General features: G+C 37.1%; 1 protein-coding gene across 1 annotated transcript; it reads right to left on the reverse strand.

Annotated features, from left to right (window-relative positions):
- Positions 1-4,606: 4,606 nt before the first annotated feature.
- TNFAIP6 (TNF alpha induced protein 6) lies at positions 4,607-21,541 on the reverse strand. The gene is made up of 6 exons (XM_061438273.1): positions 21,356-21,541; positions 16,880-17,017; positions 15,281-15,442; positions 11,296-11,524; positions 8,890-8,930; positions 4,607-5,303 (listed from the first exon to the last, which is right to left on the reverse strand). Exons 1-6 carry the CDS (start codon positions 21,447-21,449, stop codon positions 5,125-5,127), a joined length of 843 nt encoding a protein of 280 aa, XP_061294257.1. The 5' UTR covers positions 21,450-21,541; the 3' UTR covers positions 4,607-5,124.
- Between the last annotated feature and the right edge of the window lie 1,403 nt (positions 21,542-22,944).

Here is a 22,944-nt window from a genome sequence, read left to right on the forward strand (position 1 = left end):
AGTAAGTAGAGCTTAAAAAAGAACCTTCCAAACCCACACATAAACATGACAAAGAAAAAAAATAGAGAAACAATCTACAAACACATCTGAACAGGTATTAAGTTGAAAACATTCAAATAAAGTGAAATTTCTAGAATATAAAAAATATTAGATTAGAAATACAAAAGATGCTAAACTGAATTAAGAAAATCATGTTTTAAAAAATGCTTTATGTCAGTTTTTTTTTCTCATTTTTTGTACTAAAATTTTTGCTAAAAATTATCTATATATAACTCTTGTTTTCCAAATATTTCTATAGATCTTAGAATATGATCATAATGTATCCTAAATCTCAGTAGAAAGGTTTGTAAATGATTCAGCCAAATCTGTAGAAGTCATTATAACCTGTCTCTGATGGTATATAATCTTCTCACTATACCATTTGGATATAGGGGAATCTAGGTCAGTGTGATAATGCCATGTATTAAATAGAATATTTAGAATATTATTCTAAATATTTCACTCATTTTAATATTATTTTCTGGAAAATTTTAGAGGATTTATATTTACCACAATTATCATCAATAATAATTCCTTATATCCTAGACAGCATTATAATTTTCAAATGTTTACACATTCTTTGATTTATTATTTAAATTCCTATTCATGGTACAAATATAATCAATAGTATTCCTTTGCCAACAAAGATCCATATAGTCAAAGCTATAGTTTTTTCAGTAGTCATGTATGGATGTGAGAGTTGGGCCATAAAGAAGGCTGAGTGCCAAAGAATTGATGCTTTTGAACTGTGATGTTGGAGAAGACTCTCGAGAGTCCCTTGGACTGCAAGGGGATCAAACCACTGAGTCCTAAAGGAAATCAACACTGAATATTCATTGGAAGGACTGATGCTGAAGCTGAAGCTCAAGCTCTAATACTTTGGCCACCTAATGCAAAGAGCTGACTCATTAGAAAAGACCCTGATGCTTGGAAAGAGTGAAGGCAGGAGGAGGTGGGGACAACAGAGGATGAGATGGTTGGATGGCATTACTGGCTCAATGGACATGAGTTTGAGCAGGCCCTGGGAGATGGTGAAGGACAGGGAAGCCTAGCATGCTGCAGTCCACAGGGTCGCAAAGAGTCGGACACGACTGAGCGACTGAACAACAACAACTTTGTATGGTGACAGATGATAATTAGACTTAAAATGGTGATCATTTTGTAATGTATAACAATATCAAATCACTATGTTGTACTCCTGAAACAATATAATATTTTTAGTCAATTATCCTTAAATTTCTGAAAACTATGGGAAAAAAGACCAAAAAGCCTATGGATGTCAGGGAAAATTTTTTTTAAAAAGGGTGAAAAAAAATCATGAGTAAGGAAGTGGAAAAGTATTAGATGTAGGCAGGAGAACATATGAACAGAGAAATGATATTTAGGTAAATAATATTTACCTAAATTAATTTTGCTGAGTTTAGAGAAACAACACTCTTCTGTTTACAACTTCTTGTGTATGCTTTGTTATCTAGAATTAGACTTTTATTCTTGTGTCTAAGCCTGCATGAAATTGATTAAAAGGTATATTAGCTTTCTATCACTGCTCCCCTCAAATTATAGCATATCCAGTGGCTTCAAACAATATGAATGTATTATCTTATAGTTCCATAGTTCAAAAATCCAATGGGGACTCACTGGGCTAAATCATTGAGTCAGCAGAGATGCATTCTGTCCAGAAGCTCTAGGGGAGAATTTCTTTCTTTGCCTTTTCCAGCTTCCAAAAGTCACTCACATTCCTTGGCTCATGGCCCCTTTCCTCCATCTTCAAGGCCATCAATGTTGCATCTTTCTGGCCTTGCTTCTCTTGTCACATGTTTTCTCTGACTCTCTTTTCTTAAGCTTCCTTCATCTACTTTTAAGGATACTTGTGATCACATTGGGCCCACTTGGACAATCCAGAATAATATCCCATTTTAAGATCCTTGACTTAATTACTTGTGCCAAGTCCCTTTTGCCAAGTAAAGGAACATATTCATAGGTTTAGGGGATTAAGTTGCAGGCATCTTAGGGGGAGCACTGCTCTGCCTATCATAAATTTAATGTCTCATTCTCAGACCACAACCTACTATCTCTCCAATGTGTCCCCTTTCATACTGATTCGACAGCCCTTTAAGTCCCTTTGAGACCTTTACTTCTTTGAGTCTACTGCTTTTCTACTATTCCTTATTTCCTGTCTTCTCTTCACTCTTTATGAATCTAAATTTCCTGAGTTATCATTGCAATGCCGCCTGACCTACATCCTCTATGCCCTTACCCCTGTCTTATCACACTCACTTGGCAAAAGCCCAACTCTGGTGATTCCTACTCTCTCACTAATCTGTCCTTGTCCTTATATCGCTGAACATGGTCAGAGAAAAATAGCCTTGCTGACCCATCTCCAATTAAGGTCCATACTACAGGGAATTCCCTGGCAGTCAGTGGTTAAGACTTCCACTGCAGGGGCACAGATTCTATTGCTGGTCTGGGGACTAAAAAATGTTATGCCATGTGGGGTGGCCAAAAATTTAAAAACAATTTTTTTTAGTTAAAAAAAGAAAGGTCCATATTGCAAAGTTCATATGTGCCCTTCAGTTCAGTTCAGTTCAGTCACTCAGTCGTGTCCGACTCTTTGTGACCCCATGGAATTGTAGCATACCAGGCTTCCCTGTCCATCACCAACTCCTGGAGTTTACTCAAACTCGTGTCCAGTGAGTCGGTGATTCCATCCAACCGTCTCATCCTCTGTTGTCCCCTTCTCCTCCCGCCTTCAGTCTTTCCCAGCATTAGGGTCTTTTCAAATGAGTCAGTTCTTCGCATCAGGTGGCCAAAGTATTGGTGCTTCAGCTTCAGCATCGGTCCTTCCAATGAATATTCAGGACTGATTTCCTTTAGGATGGACTGGTTGGATCTCCTTGCAGTCCAAGGGATTCTCAAGAGTCTTCTCCAACACCACAGTTCAAAAGTATCAATTCTTTGGCACTCAGCTTTCTTTTAGGACTTCCCTGGTGGCTCAGACGGTAAAGCATCTGTCTACAATGCCGGGTTCGATCCCTGGGTCGGGAAGATCCCCTGGAGAAGGAAATGGCAATCCACTCCAGTGCTATTGCCTGGAAAATCCCATGGATGGAGGAGCCTGGTAGGCTACAGTCCATGGGGTTGCAAAGAGTCAGACACGACTGAGCAACTTCACTTTCACTTTCAGCTTTCTTTATCGTCCAACTCTCACATCCAAACATGACTACTGGAAAAACCATAGCTTTGACTAGACAGACCTTTGTTTGCAAAGTAATGTGCTATCTAGGTTGGTCATAGCTTTTCCCCAAGGAAAAAGCATCTTTTAATTTCATGGCTGCAATCACCATTTGCAGTGATTTTGGAGTCCCTAAAAATAAAGTCTGTTACTGTTTCCATTGTTTCCCCATCTATTTGCCATGAAGTGATGGGACTGGGTGCCATGATCTTAGTTTTCTGAATGTTGAGTTTTAAACTAACTTTTTCACTCTCTTTCACTTTCATCAAGAGGCTCTTTAGTTCTTCTTCACTTTCTGCCATAAGGGTGGTGTCATCTGCATATCTGAGGTTATTGATATTTCTCACAGCAATCTTGATTCCAGCTTGTGCTTCCTCCAGCCCAGCATTTCTCATGATGTACTCTGCATATAAGTTAAATAAGCAGGGTGACAATATACAGCCTTGACGTACTCCTTTCCCGATTTGGAATCAGTCTGTTGTTCCATGTCCAGTTCTAACTATTGCTTCTTGACTGGCATACAGATTTCTTAGGAGGCAGGTAAGGTGGTCTGATATTCCCATCTCTTGAAGAATTTTCCACAGTTTGTTGTGATCCACACAGTCAAAGGCTTTGGTGTAGTCAATAAAGCAGAAGTGGATGTTTTTCTGAAACTCTCATGCTTTTTCGATGATCCAATGGATGTCGGCAATTTGACCTCTGGTTCCTTTGCCTTTTCTAAATCCAGCTTCAACACCTGGAAGTTCACGGTTCACATACTATTGAAGCCTGGCTTGGAGGATTTTGAGCATTACTTTGCTAGCTTGTGAGATGAAATGTGCCCTTGCTGCTGCTGCTGCTGCTAAGTCGCTTCAGTCGTGTCCGACTCTGTGCGAGCCCATAGACGGCTGCCCACCAGGTTCCCCCATCCCTGGGATTCTCCAGGCAAGAATACTGGAGTGGGTTGCCATTTCCTTCTCCAATGCATGAAAGTGAAAGGTGAATGTGAAGTCGTGTCTGGCTCTTAGAGACCCCATGGATTGCAGCCCACCAGGCTCCTCCGTCCATGGGATTCTCCAGGCAAGAGTACTGGAGTGGGGTGCCATTGCCTTCTCCAATGTGCCCTTAAAACCCACTATTTTCCTAGTCCATTCACTTTCTAGCTTCCCTAGAAGATACCTTCATCTGCTGAGTGAGTATGGCCCACCTGCCACCCAGCCTACCACCCATCCCATTTGGTGTCATAAAGTCCAGCTGATCTACCTCAAAATTTTTTTTATTTTAATTAATCTCTGACTCAGTAATTCTACCTCTAGGACCCTATCTTGAATAATTAGAGGGATGTTCAAATACATATATGTTCAAGGATGTTTATTGAAACAATATTTATAAAAACAACCAATAATTCCCACAATAGAGACAGGTTTACAGAAAGTATGGGACAATCATACCATGGGCATTTTACAGTTATTCAAAATCATGTTTTTGCAGACTACTCAGTGATAGGGGAAAATGTGTATACCATATAGTTCAAGGTTAAAAATATTCAAGATGTCAAACTGTACACAGAGTAGGATTCAATAATTTGAAGTATGAATACATATAGATGCATATATACATATACCACAAATTGAAAAATGACTAAAAAGTATGTATAAATTTAATGCTTGCTATTTTTATGCAAGGAGATTATGGGAGATTTTATTTTCTCATTCAGAGTTTTCTGTATTTTCCAGTTATCCTCAAATTATCAGGTAATGCTTTCACATTTAGAAAAATAATAAATAAATGTTAATAATAATAATATAAAAGTGAGATCAAAAGTGTTCCAAAAGATAGAAACATAAATACGGAATGTCTTTTTTTTTTTTCTTTTATAAATGGCTAAATCTTCCAGCTAAAAAGTTTTTATTTCCAGTAGAAGTAGTACTTGTAGTACTTGCATTCTTTCCTTGACTGGATTTGGATACAGGATCCACTGCAACGTATTTGATTTGGAAACCTCCTGCAGTCACTGAAGCATCACTTAGGAACTTCAATGTCATGACATTTCCTGGGGAGGAGGAAGATGCAGAAGAACCAAGATGTTACTTTCCTTCAATTTGGCTGACAGTTCAAAGACTCATCATTCTCATATGGAGAATATAAAAATTCATGATCAAGACTCCTAGAATTCAGAACTATATTTTCAAATTGTTGAGTCTGTAGTATCATTGCCAGGTGAAGCAAGGACTTCCAGATTTTTCCTGTGGCTCTCTAATCTGTCCTACAGGAAATTTTGTCTATTCTGTTTTAAAAGGTTTTCTTTGTAGAAGGAACATCCATAGAATTACAGGAGAACAGCAGGCAGTTCAAACCAGTGAGATATAAATGGGTTATTTACTAAATGATGGCAACAAACCTTGCATTTGTTAAGAAAAAGAAAAAAAGGAAAAAAAGCCACAAAGCTAGATCTCTCTTTTAAACAAAGCACTTAACTACATTTTACCTGCATTAAAGACCAACATGTACCAAAAATAAAAAAGAAAAACTTCATTATATGAAATATGTAGGGATATTTTTCTTTTTCATGTGGGAAAAGCCTTCTTAATCCAAATCACAAATCCAGATTTCTTTGCAAAACCCCCATACACACTGAATGCTAATGTTTGGTTTTGTCAAGCACAGCTTTAAATGTCTTTCATCTTATTTTCCACAGTAACATGATGAAGTGCATACTATTAAAATAGTCATTTTATAAATGAAATTGAGGCACAGAGAGCCTGAGTAGCTTGCCCAAGGCCACAGGGTTTTAAATGGCAGAACCAGGTTTGAACCTAGAGTTCATGCTCTGGTCTACTGCACTCTTCTCAAACTTGGGAGAGCTGCTTAAATGAAAAAAAGAAATGTTTTCTTGTAAACTACTCAACTGGTTAAAATAAAAATGGGCACAGTGGGGCCTACTGCTAATTTGCTGGCATCTATCCACATCTATGGCTTCCCACATGGACAGTAATAAAGAATCCACCTATCAATGCAGGAGACACAAAGTTGTGGGTTTGATCCCTGGATCAGGTAGATTCCTTGAAGAAGGAGATGGCAACCCACTCCAGTATTCTTGCCTGGAAGATTCTATGAACAGAGGAGCCTGGCGGGCTACAGTCTGGGGATCGCTAAGAGTCAGACTCGACCGAACATACACACATGCACACCCCTAAGTGTACATTACTTGTGACCCCGAAATTTCACTTTTAGGAGTTGACTCTTAAAAAAAATAGCACTAACAAGTAGAAGTACGAAAATATATAGGGGACTTCCCTGGTGGTTCAGTGCCTAAGACTCTGCACTCCCAATGCAGGGAGCCAGGGTTCAATCCCTTGTCAGGGAACTGTATCCTACATGCCACAACTAAGACCCAGCACAGACAAAGGAATAAATATATATTTTTAAATGTCTAGTGGAATGTTGACTAGCAAAAGACAAAAAAATCAGCAACAACTGCCTTCAGGATGTTAAATATTGGTGTATGACAAATTATGGCACCTATTAAGAGTCATTAAAAAGAACTCGAGTGATCTAAATATACAGGGCTTCCCAATTACACTGTGACTTTGAAGTAGCTCCATAGTCTCCATGTATGTAATGTTTGTTACAGGAAGACATCTGGAAAGATGGACACCACATAGTTGTCCAATGCCTTTCTTGGGTAGGGAGAGGTGAGAAGAGTGGGCACTTTCTTTCCTTATATACCTTTTATTAAAGTGGTACACGGAGACGGCAATGGCACCCCACTCCAGTACTCTTGCCTGGAAAACCCCATGGATGGAGGAGCCAGGTGGGCTGCAGTCCATGGGGTCACTAAGAGTTGGACACGACTGATCGACTTCTCTTTCACCTTTCACTTTCATGCATTGGAGAAGGAAATGGCAACCCACTCCAGTGTTCTTGCCTGGAGAATCCCAGGGACGGGGCAGCCTGGTGGGCTGCCGTCTATGGGGTCACACAGAGTCGGACACGACTGAAGTGACTTAGCAGTAGCAAAGTGGTACAACTATGGGTAGTTTTTAGTTTATTTTCTGTTTTTGTTTTTTAATATAAATATCCTGGGGTGAGTAAGCATATATTTAAGAAGAAAACTAGATTAAAATGTTAACAGCAGTATCTTGACTGAGAGGATAGTACTTTAAACTTATTTTATATATTCTTTTTCTATTACTCTGTATCAGTGTGTATTCTTCCTGCTGTTTTGCTAAATCTTTGGCATTTTATTTAATTATGTTCTTTCTGTTGATTTGTTTCTCTTTGAATAATAAATTGTGTGGGTTTTTCTTTTTTTAGTTTCTCGCAGTTGTGCCAGAAAAACACTGATTTGGTGTTACATTTGGAGTCTGTTTTAGACAAAATAAGAAAAATGTCAATTTTCAGGCTTCCTTTGGATTCTCCCTCTGTTTCACTTTTTTAAAAATAGAATTCTCACCCCCCTCCCAACTACCCTCCTACATCTTCTCATAAAATGTCTTCTTTTAGTTTTCTGTTAACATGAAATATGTTCTCAAGTAAAGAATAAGAGATAAATAAAAAGTTTAAAAGATTACTCTTCCTAAGGAGATTGTGACATAGTAATGAATTAATAAACTTTAAGCATTAATCATTCCAGTACTGAACAAGAATTTCCATCTCTTGCAATGATTCATCAATGAAAATTGCAGGCACTGCAAAGCTAGGGTGTGGGACTAATTCAGCTTGTAGTATCTCAGTTTAAGGACTGTTTGGAAACTGCAATTCAATGTAGCTTTGGTGTTTTTAGTTGCAGAAGTCTTGTGATAATTTTTTTTTTTTAATGTTTTGGAGGAAAACAAGCCAGAATGCGAATTACTGGTGTGAGTGATGAAAATAAAGAGAAAAATGAAGACATCGAAGAAAGTAAAAGTTCTTAGCCAGAAAGTAGCAGTTTGAGGCAACAGCAGTGGTATTGCTCATTGCGATAGATGTATGCTGCTCCTGGAACATTTCTTGGGGCACATTTCAAGGAACAGTCTCATAAAATAATTAGCAAGAGGAAAAAGATCTGGAAAACATTGCTCACTATAGTTAGTCTTTTAAGATTAACTATGCATAATTAGCATAGTAAAAGTTCTCTAATGTCTTCTAACAAAGAAACCTGTTTAACCCAATGTTTCCCCAATTTACCTGACCTTAGAGCCCTTTTATCATGTAATATCTATTAGAAACACCTAACAGATCTGTGATCTTCATAAGACTTCCTTGGGATTGCTGTACTAATGTGAAAATGCAATAAATACAATTTAAAATTTTTTTCAGTGATAAATGATATTTTTAACAACATGGCAAATTACTTCAATCCTGTATCGATGAAAACTTTGGGCCTTTTGTTACCACATTTTATGGGAATTATAAGATACAGCAGTATTTATGGATTTGCAGACCCAAGACTATTTCAGACTGCATGTCCTGCAAGTAACCAGAGACTACACACTTTTTAAGTTTAAATAGTTCTTTGCCTTTTGCAAGCTAGCAAGCCCTGTCTGTCTTCAGTTCTCAACTTTAAAAAGTTATGTAGTAATAACTGTTGGATCCTTCACTTTCAGTGACACTGAGAAAGCAAATCATAGTTTTGTTCCTCAATTTAGAGCCATTACCTGTACTAATGATGTCTTCTGGAAGCTCATCTCCACAGTATCTGAAAGAGAATTTTTAAAAAGGAGAGGTCACATGAATAATTATAATATAGCTCTTGCAAGTGACTAACTGATAATTGATGTACTTTAAATTTCTCCTAAGAGGTGCGTGGGTGTGTGTGTGCTCAGTCGTACCTGACTCTTTGCAACCCCATGGACTATAACCCGCCAGGCTCCTCTGTCCATGGAAATTTTCCAGGCAAGAATACTGGAGTGGGATGCCATTGCCTACTCCAGTTCCTCTAAGTAATGGCTCTGCTGCTGCTAAGTCGCTTCAGTCGTGTCCAACTCTGTGCGACCCTGTAGACGGCAGCCCACCAGGCTCCCCCGTCCCTGGGATTCTCCAGGCAAGAACACGGGAGTGGGCTGCCATTTCCTTCTCCAATGCATGAAAGTGAAAAGTGAAAGTGAAGTCACTCAGCCGTGTCTGACTCCCAGCAACCCCATGGACCGCAGCCCACCAGGCTCCTCTGTCCATGGGACCCTCCAGGCGAGAGTACTGGAGTGGGGTGCCAGTAATGGCTCACTTTTCTATTCTACTTTATTTTTGCTAGAATTTATAAGAGAGCCTGCGTGAGTGCTAAGTTGCTTCAGTATGTCTGACTCTGTGTGACCCGATGGACCATAGCCCACCAGGCTCCTCTGTCCATGGGATTCTCCAGGCAAGAATACTAAAGTGGGTTGCCATGCATTCCTCCAGGGAATTTTCCCGACCCTGGGATTGAACCCAAGTCTCTTACATCTCCTGCACTGGCAGGCAGGTTCTTTACCTCTAGAGCCACCTGGAAAGCCCTTGTAAGAGAGAAGAGAGGCTAAAATATTGTTTGAAATAGAGTTCTTGCAGTATTGAGATTCTTAGGAAAGAATTTGTGGCATTTCTACTCTGTGCGTCTACAAAGTTTTTGTGTGGTAAACAATTTGAATCTTTTTGGGAAATTTTAAAAATTTGTTTCTGATTAATCTCATGAAGTTTTCTTCACAGTTAAAGAAGAATGGGGGGTATGACTGATTTAAAAAGGAAAAAATTACGTTGGACCTTATAAGATGATGTGATTTTTATCTGAATCATGGCTTGAAAGGAATTCCCTTGCACATAATTATATAGAAAGTAAGGGTTTTTGTTAGTTTTTCATGAAAAAGTAGTTTATTCCAGAGAAGGAGAAAGTCTATCATAAAGGTAAATCACACAATATAATCCAATAAATAACAAATTAGCCTGTAGATTAAAAGTCATTTTATCTAGAACTGTAATTGATTTCTGAAACTAGATTTAGAATAAAAATGTTATCTTAAGTCCCAAGGTAGGAGGTCCGTTCTTTCAAAAAAGACTTTGTTCTTAAGTCCTCAGATCCTACTTCTAGTCTTCTTCAAACTATTTTTTAAAACTATTTGTATTTCTTTCCATAGTAGTAGTCTCAGCTAAAGAACAAAACAATAGCAAAAAAACACTTTCCATCCAAAAACTGCTATTCATTTATGCAAGAAATACCTTTGTTTGTCTTTCTACTTAAGTTACAGATTTCAAAGTCAATAAAAAGATATTGTCTATTATTTTAAATTATCCTCACTACCATTTTCTTTCATTAAATTACTACCATGGTTAATAGAGAATTGATAACCAATAATCCATTGATGATAGATATTTTAAAATACACATTAAGTGGGGACCTGAATATAAAAAACACCTAACTGTGCTCTCTTTAATTTATAATATTTCATACAATGTTGCAAAATTTGTATTGTAAAATGTAAACTATATTAAAGATACTGGGTGAGAACCCGCACCAAAAATATTGTGTCCCAGGATGTTGAAAAACCAGGAGAGAAATACTGAGGAAAGGAACATTTGTTTTTTCATGGCAAAGAAAGCTATTTTTAAGAAGATACCCACTGTATAATTAGCTGAACTGTATGAGAGAAGGGGCTCTAGAGTACTTGTTTAGCCTGTATCCTTAATGCTTAGTACAGTGCTTTGTACACAGAAGAAAGGCAACAATTACTGAATTTAGGTTGACAGAAATCAGAACACTTAAAAACCCCAACAAATTTCCCATCCTACATATCTTCTTTCTCCTGTTAGTCAGATCTTGAGGTCTGCCTAAATAGAATATTTAACTGTTACAACTTAGCAAATCAAAAAGTAGCTATCACTATTTTAATCATAAGTGGAGGTAGCAGCTGACTATGGCTTGTTAGGACTAACAGTGGAAAGAAAAATCTTCGTTAGGAAAGGAAAGAATGTTGCAGGGGAATAGATAAACTGGAAAATCAATATTGTAGGGGAGGGGCAGTTGGGGGGAAATTAAAGAAGCATCATGCAAAATATCAGATGTTCATTAGCTTCCTGTATGGAGAAGCAACACATACCTTCCCACAAAGCCGTGGACATCATCGTAACTGTCATATACTTCAACATAGTCAGCCAAGCAAGCTGGGTCATCTTCAAGGTCAAAGTCCAAAAAACTCAGGTGAATGCGCTGACCATACTTGAGTCTAATGTGCCAGTAGCAGATTTGGTTATCATCATACTCATTTGGGAAGCCTGGAGATTTAAAAATTCTCTTTGGATCTGTAAACACACCACCACACTCCTTTGCTGAAATGAGAAAAGAAAAAATAAAGCATTTAAAAAGATGATTCCTACTTTAAAAAGATATTCATTTCTTAGTGTCCATCTATTTAGTACTTTTTATGAAATAAAAATAAAGACATGAATAAATATATAGCCTCCATAGTATATTGTGTGTAATTGTAGCTGAAGAATAACTATTTTTTTTGTTAATAGTTGCTAAATTCTCAAAAATAAACATAGACCACTTGTGATTTTTTTAAAAAAAGTAAAGTAGCAAAAAGAAATAATTGTGCTCCTGTTTACATTTCTTGCTCTGTTCACATTTTAAGCATAGAGCACACATCTTAAGTGCACACTTAAATGTGTTTTGACAAATCTTGATACATATACCTACCTGTATTGCCAACATATATGTACTTCACCAACATATATCTATATCACCAGCTATGACAGGGATTTTGTCCTGTGGTGTCACCACTGTGTCTTCAGGGACTTGAACACTTAGAATAATGCATCCAATAAATTCTGTTTGGAAAATCCTTATAAAGACCACTAGGGAACCTGAAGGTCATTATAATCCCGTTAAAAGGAAGAATTTATAATCATTCTATACTCCTTTTACTGGTTTAAATTAGCAACTTAATTCTAATATGATTTGAGGATTTGGTGGAGATATCTCTGTTGATTTTTTCAAGTCATTTACCATTTCATAGATTTCTGTCATGTCCCATAACCTCTTATAAGAGCGAACAATCTCTACCAGAACAGTAATTTTGCAGTATGACCTAGAAGGAAAGTTATAGAAGGGTCCCAGCTCATTTTAATTCCATATCAACTAAATGTCTAGTGTCTTAAAAAAAAGATGGAAACTGGAAATTCAAAAATAATCTGAGTGGTGGTGTGGAGGTGGTGACTTTGGTAGTATTCAAAGATATTTTTATTGTATCAATTAGAGGCTTTTTACAAGAATATTCTTCTTTAAAATAACTATGATAAAAAATTGTGCTAGAATCCCTAACACCATAGAGGTTAAGGAGCTTGTGTCTCCAGGGCAGAATAGGCTCTTAGAAAGGCCAGGGAGTGACAAGGAAGGTCAGCAACCTAGTCTGAGCTCGGTGACCAGTCTGTACCTCAGTGTCTTCATTGATAAAATAAATGTAGTCATGCCTCTTCTGTTACCTCCCTCACAGCACTATTCTGAGGATAAATATAGAGGATAGCTTAATGGTATTATGCAAAGTGTAAGCTATTCATATTGTTATTAAATATTATAAAATATATAGTGTTTATGTGCACATAAGGGGCTTCCCTGGTGGCTCAGATGGTAAAGAATCTGCCTGTAATGCAGGACACCCAGGTTGGATCCCTGGGTTGGTAAGATTCCCCTGGAGAAGGGAATGGCTACCCACTCCAATATTCTTGCCTGGAGAATTCCATGGACAGAGGAGCCTGGTGGGCTACACAGTCCATAGAGTCTCAAAGAGTCAGACGTGACTGAGTGACTAACAAGTGCCTACTTTGGGAGTGATTTTCCCTGTCCCATAGCATCCTACATTTACATGTATATAATATCTATATATAAATAATATTTACATATATATATATTCTGTACACATTTTCCCAGAGTGAAAAGTATTTAGCCTCTATGAGAAATAAATACAACTTACAAAAATTTGTAAGTTAATTTGGCATTCTTATAAAAGAGCAATGAAATGTACAGAATCCTAGGAGACTTGTTCTTACTCAATTCTCAGCTTACTTTTAGATTCAGTGACATGCTGATTATTTAGGATGTGATTAACCTGAAGGGGACAGGGGGCCGCCTGAACTAGCAATGGGAGAAACACAGTTAACTGAAAAATGATTGAAATGAAAAAAAAAATCATAACAGTATCAGGAAAATAATGATTATTAATTAATCAATATCTCCAAGTTAGAGTAAGAAGAGAAACGCCTATATAAGTATATTTAAGGAAAAGGGGGAGTTCCCTGGTGGCCTAGCGGTTTGGATTCTGGGCTTTCACTTCCTTGGCCTGGGTTCAATCCCTGGTTGGGGAACTGAGATCCTGCAAGCAGTGCAGCACAACCAAAAAAAAAAAAAAAAGGAAGAGAAGAGGGGAGAGAGAGGAAAAGGAGGAATATAAATTATAAACAGTGACTAAATATAGGACTAAATGTTGTATGTGTGCTTGCGTGCTCAGTTGTATCCAACTGTTTGTGACCCCATGGACTGTAGCTAGCCAGGGTCCTCTGTCCATGGAATTTCCCAGGCAAGAATACTGGAGTGGGTTGCCATTTCCTACTCCATAAATGTAGTATAGTCCAGGCTTAATGCATGTCAAAGTGGTTTGAAAGAGTCTATATGAATGCATTGTAAGTATTTATTCATATTTTGTCTCAAGTGAGAGTAGGTGATAGCTCTAGACAAAATTCTTTTCTACCAGAGTACATATTATTTTGAGATATAGGTTAGCTACAAATGTGAGAAACTGTTCTCCAATGACTAATATTATTAAACAGTAACAAATTCTATAATACTATGCTAGAACTTCACTGTAACTCTCCTACTGTGCTACAGACTTTCTCATAAAGTAGATCCAAATGGGATACCACCTGAGGATATTTATGATCATAAATGTAGGAAATAGTTTGTGACATGTTGTAACAGTTTGTAATATTATCCTGGGGGAAATAAATCCCCAAACAGTCTACTTTTTCTCTAAGAGCGTGGAGCAAGAATTACTCTTCATAGTAATTATGATGAGTTAATTTTCTCTTTAAAGTTTTCCTGACTACAATCAACCATGGAAAAAGAATATGAATAAAACATATACTATATAATAATAACTAGAATATCCAGTATATATTCATTAAAAAAAAACACAGAGTGGGAGTTGCTTAGTTTGGAAGTTTAAGAGTTTATATACAAAAAGAAATTAGGAAAAACAATTTGTTTATTCTGTCTCCTTTTTCTCATTCTATTAAAAAGATAACTTTGAACAGTTAACATTTTGTGGTATTATACTACTTCATGCTGCTGCTGCTGCTAAGTCGCTTCAGTTGTGTCCGACTCTGTGTGACCCCATAGACAGCAGCCCCCCAGGTCCCGCCGTCCCTGGGATTCTTCGGGCAAGAACACTGGAGTGGGTTGCCATTTCCTCCTCCAATGCATGAAAGTGAAAAGTGAAAGTGAAGTCACTCAGTTTTAGCTAATTCACTGTGATAAGTTTATAATCTGCTTTTTTTTTTTTTTTCCTTTGTGCACAGGAAGTTCCCTGGCACAGAAAACTAAATTTGAGATCTCACTTGCCTACTAATTATCAGCTGTCTGATCTGGGGAAAGTACTTAAGTTCTTGAACTTTCGGTTTCCTGAATTCTAAAATGAGTATAACAACTCCTTGAAGAGTTGTGAACATTAAGTGACAGTGTGGATGAAGGGACATAAGTCAGTGTTTGGCACAACATAATCGTTCAATAAATGGTAGTTGTTATTAATAATTATCATTACTGGGGACTTCCCTGGTGGTCAAGTACTTAAGAGTCTGGCTTGCAGTACAGGGCCCACAGGTTTGAGCCCTGGCTGGTGAACCAAGATCCCACATGCCATGGGGCAGCTGAGCCTACACGCTGCAACTAAGACCTGATGCAGCCAAATGTACATTTAAAAACTTTTTAAAATTATCGTCATTAAATTGATTTGTCTCTAGAAAAAGAAGACATTTCTTTTTCATAACATGTAACTGTTTTTGTATAGTATAAAATTACTGTTTTCCACAAACCATGTGGGTTGTAGCAATATGCATCCCATCTTTCACTTCTATTGAGACGGATTCCGTAATCGATAATACCAGTTTTTCCAAATCCACAGTTGGGCCCTGGCTTCACAATAGGGTATCCAACTCTGCCCTTGGCCATCCACCCAGCAGCACAGACATGAAATCCTGCAAGAGAATGGAAGGGTAATGGCTTAACTTGTATGTTCCCTCAGCTGAGCAAAGGTCATCTCAACCAAGATGGCCCCTCCCAACAGGGACAGTGTCTTAACTGCCGAAATCCAGTTCATATATAAGGGGAAAAACGGTTTTCTTAAAAAATAAAGCTTGAACACATATAAAAGTTCTTATAACATCTGACTTTTACTAGAAAATGACATCTTGGCAAAAAAAAAAAAAAAAAAGATGGGCTAAGAAATAATGATACCATGGATATGAAAACAATCCAATTTCAGAGCTGGCTTCTTATCACAAATAACCCTACTAGTGCCATGAGATAACTAAAATTATCACCAATACTGAAAAAAATTTTTTCAAATAATTGTGTCTCTTTCAGTATCAATTAAGATATTGCTAATATTTTTAAAAATTTGAATAAAGATAAAAGTACTCAACATTTCAAACAAAGCCTCAGCCCTGTTTTCCTTGCTCAGCTTTGGAGGCTCTTTTAATATTTGCCAATGCCATTCAAGAACGATTTGACTACAAGTCCCTGGTGGCTAGTAATGGCTCTGGCTTTTGCATGTATCATTCCAGTTACTGTGTCACACACAGCCCTGTGGGTATAGTCTGAGCTGTCATCTGGGGAAGACTCTGGGCCATTTTTGAAAACTCCTTCATTTTTGTCTTGGGTAATATAAAATATTTTCATGAGCTTTGCCAGGTATGTTCCTGTAAGCAAAGGGATTTCTTTAATGGAGAAGATAATTCTGAATGGAGGTGGCCTTTTGGATTCTCCTGAAAGTCCAGGAGAGACAGTAGCAGCCCCCTCACTCTCTCCCAATCCCTAGCTTTTATTATAAAGAAGCAAACAGTATTTGTTAATTACTGAGTTTTCACCAGGTGTCCTGACATCATCTTCCCAGTATCTTTCATCTGGTGCTTTACAACTCTTTTCCTCATGGCTTTTGATCCTAAAATACAAATGTATTCTCCCACTTAATGTTAAAAAAGAAAAGGAAAAACTTGAAAAAAAATCACTAAATTCACTGTTTCTTCTACCAAGTGAATTTCTCTGTAAGATTCAACATAGTAACATCATTTAACAGCTGAGGAAACCCACAGAGATCAAGAAAAGATAAAATGGTATAATATTAAAAATGAATAGCAATGGCTTAGAATTAATGAGGAAATTAAATGATATCGAGATGATATCTTCATTTTCTTTTGACTTTAATTTATTTGCTCTGAATGGGAGGTGACCCCAACTCAGTTGCTTGTTTTAGAAACTGTCCACCATCTAGCTCTAGGCAGAGAAAATGGGAGAAGCCAGAGGAACTATTAGAAGAGGTGGAGAAGTAAGTCTTACTAAGTGGTTGCAGGAAAGGTGGAAAAACTTTTTTTCCAAGGGTGAAAAAGAAGAAATATTATATTCAAAGCAGTTACCAATTTTTCTGGCTGCCTCTAACTGCTTGTAGGTGGCAAGATGGCCACCTTCATATTCACACACCGCCTTCGCTTCTGCATAGGTGAGCTTGTATTTGCCGGACCGTGCTTCCCTGTGGTAGACGCCTGCTGCTTGTTCTGTGAATTCACAAAATGTCGTAAATGCACTGTTATCCATTCTTGTTGAACAAGGGAAATTTTGTGGCCTCATCTGGAAGATTACATCAGCTATTGTTCCTGCCAAAGGGTTCCCTGGGTCGGCTGCCTTGAGTGGCTGAGTTTTCATTGTTAGAAAGCTTTGGGAAACATTTTGAATGAGGGGAATTTTGGGGGGATACAGAGAGAAACTCGAGACTAAGTTATGTTTTTGAACTGAGAGCCTGAAATAAAGTTTTAATACAGCATTGTATTTCTGCACTATCCAAAGGTGATAAAGTTTTAACTTGTTTTTTTTGGCTTTGTTTTAAAAACTTGGAAAGGTAAACACTAGGAAAAGAAAAGGAATGAAAATTGGCTCATAATGAAGGAGAAAAATAAGCCAAAATATCCATTTGAGAGAAATGAGTAATGCAATGTTGTTGAGAATTTAGTAAACAAATAAAAAACAGAGAAACAGTTTGAAAGAATCCAAAGGCACCAAATAGTGCATTAAAGAAAAGAAAAATAGATATAACTACAGCTGAGAAAAAGTGGAACACACCTGACTACCAGTTCCTAAGTTCTTTACCTGGTTTGTCTTTTTTTAGTTCCCGTTTGTTCCCAGCACATTTTAGATGGTATTAAGTCTTACGTGAGCTGTCTCCTAGTAGATCACTGTTAAAATTGATTGTTTTGAGTTTGGAGTGCATTTTGCCATAGAAACAATGTGGAAAGATTCCCAGGACAATAATCATAACATAGCTCTAATAGTTCTGTGTAGACTATCAAGATTATTTTTAAGTCTTTTACCCCGACCTGTGTAATCAGACACCATTAAGACCATTTCCAACAAGAATTTATATTTCTAGCCTTGCAGCAAGATATGAATCCAGCAGTATTAGAAATACTGTTCCTTACTCTCTACCCAAAGCTGAAGTTGACAATGTCAGTTCAATAGGAGAAGCTGCTTGGCATTTTCCCTGCTTTTCTATACTCATGAGATCCTGCTCTTATAGCTTATATGGTAAAAGCCTATCACGCATACACAGTGCCTTAGTCTGATACTTAGAGGTCAGAAAACACAAGGAACATCAAAGTCATTTGCCCTTTTGAGAGTTACCTACTTTCCAAGTGTCCTTCATAGGTAAAGCTTCATTGACTCAACTTTTACCAGTTTCCAATGTAGCTGTTTTAAGAATTTACCCATGAGGTACTTTACTAGGTTCTGGGGAATCAAGCCCTGTTCTTAAGCAACTTGGGCACTAATGGGCAAGACAAGTGCATCTATTTTGAAGTACAGGGATACTGAGGCTTTTAGTAGAGAAGAGGAACATGTAGTACTTACTAATATATGTGATGGAGATGATTGTTACTTTTTAAAAATGTTAGAATTGTATTTGTTCTCTAAAAGATCTTTATTTGAAAAAAAATTATTTTGTCTGCCCAGATTTCTCAAACTAAAATTTCCTGTATATTTTACTCCCCAAATAAAAATCTGATGTATTAGAAACAAGACAGCAAGGTAAGTCCCACATCACCAAATGAAGACTTAAGTATAGTTTCAGCTTACCCAGAAATGGAATCTTAAACCAGTCAGTCAGAAGACTCCTGATCATCACTAGTTAGATCATCTGCCTGATAGACCACTGCTATCCCCTAAAGGAATGTAACTTAGCCATCAAAAGCCTACTTTTTTGCTAGTAAAACTTCCTTAATGCCTGCTCCTTTCTGCCTATGAAAGTTTTGCATTTTGTACCACTCCTTGGAGCTCCTTCTGTTAAATTGGATGCTGCTGAATTCAAATGGATTGTTGCTCAGATAAACTCCAAATTTTAAGTATGCCTCAGTTTTTCTTTTAACAGAGGTTTGGAGGGGAAAAAAATAAGCAGAAAGATTAAAAAAATAATTTAAGTTTTCTTCCCAGTAGTTTTTCTTAAAACTTTGGTACCTCTTGAAGCTTGTCTAGTAATAAGATAGTAACAAATAGCAGCGATGTCTATACTATAATTTTTAATTGATTAAATGATACTAATATTCCACATTGCTCCTGAAAGAGACCCAAACTTCCTATTATCTTGCCTTATGAACAAGTTGAGAACTCTTGGCATGTGTACTTGAATATTTTAAGCACAGATTTATTTTAAAATATTTCTTAATTCAGAATTTATACTACTAAAATGGTCCTTTGAATAATGAGTCTTAATCTAAAGAGTTTCACCTTTCAGAAGAAGTAATAATTTATTAATTTTTCTAGTTGTCATTCATTAAAATTGAAAATCTGCTTAACCAATAATTTCCTTTTCCTTTTATTAATAGTACGTGGTAACAGTAGCAGGTTGGCTCTGATTTCTACTTCTGGTTCTGTGATAGACCAGTTGTGTGACCTTGTATAAATTACTGCTTGAACCTCAGTTTCTTCATCGATCAAATGGGACTAATGATAGTTATTTTTTGGAATATACAAACCATGAAACCTATAAGCATTGCTTCTGGATCCTAGTAGGAGCTCATGATAATGTTACTTTTCCCTTCTCCTTTTTCAGATTCGAAACAGTGTTTAAAAGGAATTGCTTATTTGTACATTTTTAAATTTTCCATTTAAACTAGTTGGAGTCACTTGTCCTTATGTGTCTTAAAATTTACTATCTAAGAAATTAGAGTATACAGGAGTTAAAAATAAACCTTAGGGTCCCTTACTTCAGACTTCTCATTTTACCAGCATGGAACTGAGACCAAGAATTTTAAGTGCTTATTCTAGATAGTTGCTAGCAGATTCCTGCCTTATAATTCAACTCTCTTCCCCCTCTAAACAGTTTTCTAATACTACATTGATCTAACCAACTATAAACAGTTTATGCCAGGCTGACTGGTCAATAATTTGTCCCACTTTGAAGCAATATGCAATCACTCCAGGCCACAGATGTGCAGCATACTATTAACAAATATTTGGGTTTCCTTCCCTCTACCTCTGGGACAGAATTCTATTGTCCAGGTTTCTATTTTGGTGATATACAACATCACTTAAAAAAAAAAAAAAACAAACCCCAAACTACATTTTACTTCATCATTAGAGAATTTGACAGAATTTCAGTTTATCCGTTTGGGTTCAACTCTTACTAGCTTTATGAGCCTCTTTTTCATTTCTGACAAATAGGTGTATGTTTCCCAAGTGCAATGGTGTGTAATGAAAATAAACAGAAAGACTTGCTCATTCCTCTAGTAAATTCCAGACCCCATCTTGGCCAAATGGATTGCTCTGTTCAGCATGAAAGTAGTTCGCTGGCTCAAGCTGAAAAAAGAGGCAGTAAGGCTGTGCATTGCAAATTGAGCTTTTTAATGAAATCCGCATGGCTGTAGTTATTACCAGAAAGAAACACGCTGAAAGGGAAGATATTCTACAACTCTGTGCCGCTTAGCAAGCATAAAATCAAGATCTAGGTTAATTTTGCTTTCTTTTTATTTCTTTGTTTTATATAAGGATCTGTCGATTCTCTTCTTGAGCAATTCAAATTCACCATCAGATACAACAGTGAACATAAAGCAATAATAATCTGTATCATGAGAATTAAAACATTGTTTAGAGTACTCTATGGAGCATTTGGGGTTTTATCTATTTAGCTTTTTTTTTTGGTCTATTGTTTATATTCTCAGTTAGGCCTATGTCATTTCCTTACATTTAACAAAACAAAACAAAAAAACAAAAAAACTTTACTTGTCTAACAGAAGAGGTAGTAAAGTATTTAAATGGCTAGCTCAAACAAAAGAAATCAAGTGATAAGAATGCATTCAGAAATACAAGCTTTTTTCATTTTTTCTATATTACAAGATGGCTTTGTAAAACTAGTTGAAAGATGTTTGGAAAAACGTGAGCTATACTACAGGTCAGAGTACACAGAGCAGTGATTGTAAAATTATTTTATATTCTAATTTACCTGTTATAATTCTCTTATGGTTACCTGTTATGAAATCTGACTGCAAATGCATTGAAATAAGAACAAAATAATGTATTAGTAACTTTATTTTGTTAAAGACACTTTCCCCATTATACTACCACACCTGCTTTGAAAATTTTAAAGGGCATATTCATATGGGCTATAAATATTAACCTCTATTTTCTACTCAACAGTTCACTTTATAAAAAGCTATTCTAAAATTTTAGAAGGCAGGAGCACTTAAAAAAGGTTGATATATACACTCCATCAGCTGTTTTTCCCAAACAATTTTCTTAGAAAACATCAGCCTTAACTAGAAGAGAAAAATTTACAGCTTTGATTCACTTCTGTATGAATTCAAAGAAGTGATTTCCCCAGCAAGAAGCTCATGAGTGAAGTTTCTTACCAAGCCATATGGAGTTATGAAAAATTCCATTCTTGAATCCCCATCCGTGAGCCTCTTCCCATAGCAGGACAAATAAGTAAATTAAGATGATCATATCTCAGTCGTAGAGAAGGAATGTCCTGTTAAGGGCTGCTTGGGATAAATTCTCAGAGCAGAGGCTGAAATGTGCCTGAAACATCTGGTTTCCACATCTTTAAATGTGTTTTTTTTTTTTTTTTTCAGCTGTGAGGTCAGCAAGCGCCCTCCAATGGCATTTTCTGCTGTAGAGTTACACAATTAACTCACTGTCTGAGGCAAATCCTCTGACTCATTTGCATTGGCAACTCAAACTAAGGATATAGAACGATCATCTACATTTTAAAATTCACTTACTTAGAAAGGGGATCATTTATTCTGTCTGTCACGGACACTCTTCTGTTAGAAAGTTCTCTATAACTTGGTGCAGATTCAGCAGTGGTTTCAAAAAACAAAAGAGATTTTAAGAGAAACCCCGAGTATCTTATTTGCAGTAAGTCAAATGCGGTATGGGGTTTGGGGTTAAACACTAATCTTGAACTTGACCCTGGTAGTATTACTGATACTTCAGTTTCCCCTAAACATTGTCAAGCTTGAATAGAAGGTTTGAAACAATAAGTGTGCATAGTTGGCCAATTCTGAACTATCTCCAGTGTTGTAGGATTTCTTTACTTTCTTTTCTGTCTGCTTCTGTCTTAGGGTGGGGTTTGTTGCAGTCCTTAGATTATTGTGGTCCAAGGTAGGTAAATACATCATTTTTCAGAAAAGTAGTTCAATTTCAGATGTTTAGGACATTCCAGCAGTTTGGGGCTATCTTATTAGAACACTACATTTTCCAGGTCACAAATCCTTGTTATTTTGGGAGGAAGGTGGGTTAGTAGATTGTCATAAAGTTAATTAAAATACGGTGCTAGCTTCCCCACTCTAACTTTGAAGATTATCAAAATAATAGGTTCAGTTAACATAGTGAAGTCACCATGCCTTAAAATACCCAAACTTTCCTCTCCTCTTGTGCAGGGTCTTTGGGTAAACTATTTGGTAATACCCCACTGCTCTGATGCTCCCTGGCCTTTCCTGTTGATTGACAGCCATTCAGGGAGGGGCAGCTTTGACATCTCTTTCTCATTGGTCATTCTTTGCTACTTATCCTCTCTACTCCTGCTACTAAACTGCTTCCATTTGTTCCTATTATATTAATTTTTCTCATGCTTTCTTAGTTCCTCCTTTGATATTTAATCTTTGGAAACCATCAGCTTTCTGGACTTGCTCTGATCTAAAGTTAACTTGAATCTCTTAGGCAGCTTTGCATTGTACATCAAAGGCGTGCCCTGATCTCATCTCCCCTGGAAAGAGCAGTTGTAGGAGGTAGGCTGAGGTTACAGAATTTACTGGACACTCACTGAGGTTGGATAAAGCTGTCAGGATTCAAAAATCTCTACTTTGGACCCAGAGCAAATGAGAGATGAGATGATTATATACCAGCTCACCCACAGAATTTTGAGGGTTTAAGTTTGGTGCCAAGAAGAATCTAGTCTAGACCAGGTAGGTGTGACTAAGACAGGTATGGTCAGCGG

Source organism: Bos javanicus, chromosome 2 (assembly GCF_032452875.1).
Source record: "Bos javanicus breed banteng chromosome 2, ARS-OSU_banteng_1.0, whole genome shotgun sequence".
Taxonomy (NCBI): domain Eukaryota; kingdom Metazoa; phylum Chordata; class Mammalia; order Artiodactyla; family Bovidae; genus Bos; species Bos javanicus.

Coding starts and splice junctions, on each gene's coding strand:
- TNFAIP6 (XM_061438273.1), bottom strand. CDS start 21,449: ATGATCATCTTAATTTACTTATTTGTCCTGCTATGGGAAGAGGCTCAC. Junction 17,018..21,355: donor TCATAACTCCATATGGCTTG/GTAAGAAACTTC, acceptor GTGAATTCACAG/AACAAGCAGCAGGCGTCTAC. Junction 8,931..11,295: donor GTCCACGGCTTTGTGGGAAG/GTATGTGTTGCT, acceptor ATTCTCTTTCAG/ATACTGTGGAGATGAGCTTC.